The sequence below is a fragment of the Frieseomelitta varia genome, unplaced genomic scaffold (genome assembly GCF_011392965.1).
Source record: "Frieseomelitta varia isolate USP_RPSP 00005682 unplaced genomic scaffold, Fvar_1.2 scaffold_699, whole genome shotgun sequence".
In the NCBI taxonomy this organism is placed as follows: Eukaryota; Metazoa; Arthropoda; class Insecta; order Hymenoptera; family Apidae; genus Frieseomelitta; species Frieseomelitta varia.
The window spans coordinates 9,511-16,950 of NW_025110477.1; the positions used below are offsets into that span (position 1 = coordinate 9,511).

Here is a 7,440-nt window from a genome sequence, read left to right on the forward strand (position 1 = left end):
GAAATGGGGGAGACTTTTACCTCGACGCGTAGGACGCGTTATCGGCGAAATTGCCGATCGAGTGAATAAAGAAACACGCGCAAAAAAGGAAAAAAAAAAAAAGAAAAAAGAAATGAAAAGAGAAAGATCAACGACGTTCCCTCGCTTGACAAGTCTACATTACCGACCGTTGTCACCGAACGACGCGCGCGAATTCTCCAGATCGTTCTCTCGATAATCGAATCGTTTCACCGCGAATATATCAGATCGAGCGATTAGATCCTTACGCGATCGCGATCCCGGCGAGAACGAGGGTTTACATCGTGTTAAATGTTGAAAGTGTCGCGCGATGGTACCGCGGGGATTTCGTGTTTTCGTGGTCAGAATTACCGTAGCGTTGTTCCGAGATTTAGGATCGTGGCGTGGTAGTGTCGTTTGACATTCGTCCTGACGTCAGCTTTAACGTTGTCAAGTCGTACATCGAGATATATAGGGAGAAATTAGAAAACAGAGGTAACCTTTAGTTCGTATATGTATTTTGTTATATTTGTGTATTTTGGTGTGGTTTATATATCATAACCTTGATTTTAGCTTATGATATGTAAACTTAATCTTGAGTTTATATCATTATGTCATATATGTGTATAGAACTTAGTTTTAGGTTATGATATATAACCTTGATTTCAGATTACAATACATGGAGTTTATGCATATAGAAGTTATGATTAGTTAGTGCATATCATATGCATAGAGGTTATAACAAGTTAGTTTATATCATATATGTGTATTTTGATGTTTTGGCTTTAGGTTATGATGTATATATATATATATATATACAACTTATATAGAGCTTGGTTTTAGGTTATAATATATAAACTCCAGGCAAATAACTTGAAGTTATATATATCATATATACAGAGCTTATATATCAAGATACATAATCTTGATTTGTAAGTTATGATATATAAACTCAAGGTAGGTAACCTTGAGTTTATATCATTATGTCATATGTGTATAGAACTTAGTTTTAGGTTATGATATATAACTTTGATTTCAGATTACAATATATAGAGTTTATGCATATAGAAGTTATGGTCAGTCAGTGCATATCATATACATACAGGTTATAACAAGTTAGTTTATATATCATATATATGTATTTTGATATGGTTTGGCTTTAGGTTATGCTACATATATACAAATTATATAGAGCTTGATTTTAGGTTATAATATATAAACTCGAGGCAAATAACTTGAAGTTATATATATAGAGCTTATATATCAACATACATAATCTTGATTTTTAGATTATGATATATAAACTCAAAATAGATAACGTTTTCTTTGTATGTCATAACCTAAAATCAAGATTATATATCTTGATATATAAGTGCCTTTATTTTGAAATTTGTGGAAGACTGAATGGTAATTGATTCTCATTCTCTCAACATTTTTTGGTCAAATCATTGGAAATAACTGAAAAATTGTGGTGATGGTGCTTGCATGTTCAAGATTCAAGTATAACTACACAATATCCAGGCTTCTATATACTTGTTAAAATCCGTGTCTATTTGAACGTTGCAAGAGTGTGCACTTAAAATTTGTACGCTCTTCTCAACAATCGTTTAAACATTCATATTAATACAAATCTGCTGTCAGAGTTACTCTTGATCGTTTTTTTTTTTTTTCGAAAAGTTCGAATTGCTACGAGTATTCTGCTTGTGTGTTAAAATATACCTAAAATATTTAAAATACGATCTTACTTCGTTTATCTATAATTCTATAATTGGCAATTAATAGAATCAGCTGCATTTTGTTTCTCAGAATTTTGATTTTGACAGTTATTATAGTTGACAGAGTTATTTGAACCGAGTAATATGTTTCTTGTTTCTTCTTTATATTTCTATATATTTCATAGGAAACAAAATCTCATCGAAACGTTAAACTCGAACGATCGACTTTTGGCCATGGAAACATGGTTTTTGGATTACTGGTGGACGTGACGTCTTTTCACCGCGACTCCCGCTCTCACAAGTCCGTGAACACGGATGAATGGGATTCATTTTTCGGTAGCTCGGTTCGCGATTGCGTCACGCCGTTGCGGACGATCGACGATCGAGCGATAAAGCGACGGAAGTCGATATAGGCCGGCGGCCGAGTGAACCTAAAATCCCCGGAATTTGCGAGTGGCTTATCGCGGATAGAAAGTGGAATTCGATTCGACCGGGCACGCGGCACGATTTCACGGTGTTTGCGTAAAATCGATATCAGCTGGGCGACGATAAGACGTTCGTTTCGAGTGGTCTGGAAGCGGTTACTCGATCGAAAGGAAAATCAGGGAAAAACCCGATCTGATAGCGTATACGGCTCTCGAGAAAACCAGTTTTCCCACCGATTCAAGTAACTTTGCTGGAGGGAATCCGGCGTTAAATTCTCGGGCTTTTGTTGCCCTCTGTGTAAGGTTCAGCAACCGCGATTTCAAATACAGTGAATTCGAATTAACGTAGCATTACGTTACGAACGTTCTACAAAACGATATTGTGCAACGACGAGTCTTCGTTCTGAAGATTGAAGCGCCTGTACCTTCAAGATGCATCGTTCATTTCATCTTAAAACGTGAGGACGCTTTCCTCTCTCAGAAAATTGTCGCACCGAGTAAAAACATTGGAACATTTTTTTCTTTTTTCTTTTATGATTGAATTTACAACAGATTTGACGATTGGAGCCTCCCCAAAGATTTGTTTTATTATAGCATTGAGTATCGGATGAAAACGAATGTACATCAAGCACCTTTCGATAGTCATAAATGGGAGGCTTCGATCTTCACGTTCATAATAGATTCAGCCATGAAAAAGCTTCCCGTAGTGCTCTCACGTACTATGAGAATTTTTGCACATTTCTCTTCACTTATCCACCTTATGTATATACTACGATATAGAAACGAGCATTTCAGAATAAAACGAGTAACATACTTTGAAAGTAGAGACTATAAGCTTCGATAGAAGTTATTCAAGTTCGTTACGATTTCTTTTTGCAAAATCATAGCAGCTTAAGCATTTAATTAATATTCGGGATTCACTGGAAACTTTCGCAGACGCGCACGAGAAGCGTGGAAGATCGGCGTCGAGTTTCTGGCCGACGAGATACTCAACGCAGAAATCGTCTGTGTTCCTTTACTGCAGGAATTTAATATAAGTGCGCGTCCTCGATATCTTAAGGATTTTCCTCGCCTTGGTTGCAGGATTTGCAAAAAAGAAAAAAAGAGGAAGAAGAAAAAGAATGAAGCTTGAGCAATTCAACCTTACATCCAGGCTTTCTGATACAGCCAACGAGATTATTAAACACTTTGATCTCGATCGCTTTAATGATCTCACGATCACGAACGGAACGGGAAACACGCAAAGCGACGCGTTCTCTTTCATTTAAGTATGACACAATATTGTTACGTTTTACATTTACGTTTTTCGCTGCACCGCTTTGTCGTTTGTTCTCTGTCGTCTCGCTTCATTCCCTTTATTCCGTTTCTTTCACGTAGCTTTTCAGCCCTCGGGTGAATCGAGTTTGAGAATTTATTAAGTACGCTGGAGTTGGTTCAACGGGAGAAAGAATAATTAAGTGGAAATTGCTCGGCGTGTCCAAAAGCAAGTCAAACACGTGCAGTAAAATTTTTTTCTCCATTTGCAGCTTCGTTTTCGAGGAAATGGACTAGACGAGTGTTGTGAAAACGGAGCACTTTGAAAAGAATTTTATTACACATTTTCGATTTACTTTTTGTAGAACAAACCCCCTTGATAATAATTTTTATTATTAATTGCTCTTTTCGACCACGTCTGGAATTAATCGAATTCAAGTGTACTTGTAGTCTGCAAACTACATATATATTATATAAATGATACCATGGAAATTAAATAGAAATTCTCCAGATTCAAAAGATTTATTTAAAAAAAAAAAAATCAAATTTCAACAATTCGATCTTACAGCTCTGATCTCTATTTTTCTTAACAACTCTCGATCTTTCATATTAAATACAGAAGCAATGAGTTTTCTCTTCTCCTCCCCGCCTCCCTCAAAAAAAGAAAAAAAACTTTACATTTACATTCTCATTGCTGTATTCACTGTTTGTTTAGCTCGTCGTTTTATCACTTCCTTTTCTTTGCTTGATGGACCTTCTCGTTGAACAAACAGACTTCACCACTGTACGATCGCACGGTGCTCGGATCCGTCTTTTCTCTCCTCCTCTCCTCTTTTCCACCTCGCTTCGCGATTTAGACAAAAATTTACATTCCGCCGCGCTCGATAAGCTTATTATTGAGACGTTGGGAAAATGAACGAGGCGTCGGCAAATTTACGTAGAGCACACGATCCGCAACGTGTATATAATCTTTTTTTCACTTGGCTTATCAACGATCGGACGAAACACATTCTCTTGATATTTCAAACACGTTTCAACGATTACTTAGTATGTACCGTGTTCCGGACGCAAGCTCGGTGTAGCACGTTTCTCGCTAGCTAGTTTTTCCTTCGCTCGAGGATCGAGTGGCTCACTGACAGTCCCAGATCCGGAATTCCGACTCGAAATGAGCCGAGACAGACACCACTGGCTGGCTAGTGAAAGCTTCAAATTCCCCGGCGACGATCTGTTTTTTCCCTCAGCGGTTTGCCGTGACGGTAAACTTATAAGTGTAACAGCCGGTGTGATAAATTATGTAAATTATCGTACAACAGGTGGTAATTAATGCAGATCACCGGCGTCGATAAACACTCGCTCGTCCGTTTATGCCGACTGACTGAGATTTCGATATGAAATCGAAAAGGAACAATTCCGTTGCGAACTGCTTTATGGCATAGCCGGGATAAATTACAGAAACGATCTGTTGAGTCGAGTCCCCCCGAGGGCTCGTAAATCTTCTACGATGATTTGATATCCTTGTTAGATATTTCGTATTTTCTGCGAGTGTCTGAAAAAAAAAAAAAAAAAATAGAAATCGCCCGTAAAGTGTCCCGATATTACCTCGACGAGATACTCGCATTACAGTCTTCTACACTCTTCGCGTATAAAATAGAAAATATTTCAAGCTTCGATATTATCTGCAATTATATTTCTGTCGTCGGGAGATGTCAGCAAGCGTGCAGCAACAGCGAGCGAGAAACTTTTATGACAAAGTATCGACATTGCCAACTATGTTTTGCTTCTCGTTCCTTCCTCGCAGAAATAAATGGGAAAACCATAAAGGGTAGAGGAGGGAGGATGGGGGGGGGGGGGAATATTTGAAACTTCGATGTTATCGCGCGAGTATCTAGAAAGTACATTTCTGTCACCGATCCGCGCGCGCGGCGATTGCAAATTAATAACTTTTCCATAAAGTATCGATATTGCTTCGTTAAGATAAAGCCGCGATAAAATACACTCGCGCGATTTTTCTGCATTCCCGACGCAGACGCAAAATAGAGAAGTAGCCGGTGAAAATATTTTCAGCCAACGATGTTATCTACAAATACGCGGAAAAATATATTCCTGTCGCAGACTATCCGCGTACCGTGCGGCGATTGCGAATTAACAACTTTTTGCGCAAAGTAAAATCGATATTGCCACGGAGTGATACGATCTTCCACATTCCTCGCAGAAATCGATAGAAAAGATATCTTAAGCTTCGACATTATTCACGAATATCCAGAGTGTGTGTATATTCCTGTCCCGTAGCAATACCAAATTAATAAAGTATCGACGTTACCTCAGTTAAGATACAGTTTCTTACGTTCGTCGGGGAAAAGTAATCGAAGTAGAAATACTCGGAGCTTTAGATACTATCTACAAATACGTGGAAAAATATGTGTTTCTGTCGTTGATCCAAGTGCACGTTAGTCGTCAAATTACCTAATAACTTTTACGTCGATGTTGCCTCGGAAAGGTACTCTGGTACAAATACAATTTTTTACATTCTTTCGCAGAAACAAGTAGCTAAGGAGAAAATAAATACTTCAAGCTCTGACACTGGAAATGTTGTCCTGCCATTGATCCAACCGTGTTTTGCAATCGCAAAATATTAATAACTTGTTACGTAAAGTGTCAATATATTACCTCGGATAGATACAATCTTCTCTTACGATTTTCTCGTGCAATCTCATACCATTTCATACAATCTCATACAATCTCGTATAATCTCTTACAATCTCGCACAATCTTTTACATTCTTGAGAGAAGTAAATGGAAAAGTAACCCAGGGAAAGATATCTTCTCTGTCTGCAAGTTTCGATATTATCTACGAATATCTGAAAAATATATTCTCGCGATTGATACAAGTGTGTGATAATTGCAAATTGATAACTCTTCCTGCAAGTATCGATATTGCCTTGGAAAGACGCTCTAATACAATGTTTTACATTCTTCGTACTCTGTCATACAATCTTCTATGTTCTTCGCAGAAATAAATGGACAAATATCTCCAGTTTTGGTATTATATAAATATAAATATTTAAAAAATATATATAAATGTCTAAAAAATATATATGAATATATAAAATATATATGTAAGAGAAAAAGATATGTAAATATCTAGAAAAAATATATAAATATCTAAAAAATATATTTCTGCAATTGATCCAAGTGTGTAGCAATTGCAAATTAATAACTTTTACCTAAAGCATCGATATTTCCTAGGATAAGTATTCGAAATTAGAATAGGTATTAGGAAACGTATTCTGATACAATTTTTTTATACTATTCACAGAAATAAATATTGTTTATCTTATACATCATTCGTAGAAATAAATGGACGTTCTAATACAATTTTTTACAATTATTCATAGAAATAAATAGAGCTGTGATATTATCTACAAAATATCAAAGAAATATATTCCCGTGGTGAATCCAAGTAGCTGTCACAGATTAATAACTCTTGCATAGAGAAAGATACTCGTACACAATTCTTCTCGCAGAGACAAACAGAAAAGTAGCCGAGAAAAATGCTTTAACCAATTTGCACCCGATTTATTATTTCTCAATGTCGTTGAGTGTAAACTTGCATTTATTTCTAGGGAAATGAATTAAAGCGAAGAGGAAAAAAAATTCCATGCCCTTGCAACCACAAACTGTACTTGATAAACTAACAAAACTTGGCCAACTATTGCCGAATGGCATCTCGAATGCTAAATAGTATTCTTTAAACAGTAATTTAATGTTACCATCTGCAGCGCGACGTACATACGTGTTTTAGAGAAAATTAGTGTTGTTAGCTGTAGCGCGACGTACATACGTGTTTTAGAGAAAATTAGTGTTGTCAGTTGTAGCACGACGTACATACGTGTTTTAGAGAAAATTAGTGTTGTCAGCTCTAGCGCGACGTACATACGTGTTTTAGAGAAAATTATTGTTGTCAGCTGTAGCGCGACGTACATACGTGTTTTAGAGAAAATTATTGTTGTCAGCTGTAGCGCGACGTACATACGTGTTTTAGAGAAAAT

General features: G+C 36.8%; 1 protein-coding gene across 1 annotated transcript in view; it reads left to right on the plus strand.

The window, feature by feature from the left end:
- Nucleotides 1-392: 392 nt before the first annotated feature.
- Nucleotides 393-7,440, plus strand: part of LOC122535333 (insulin-like receptor) — a gene marked incomplete at its 5' end in the record, with an annotated part of 76,660 nt that continues 69,612 nt past the window's right edge. Inside the window, one exon of the mRNA XM_043666791.1 lies at nt 393-492. Coding sequence (XP_043522726.1) covers nt 393-492 — 100 coding nt within the window. The remainder of the gene's footprint in view (nt 493-7,440) is intronic.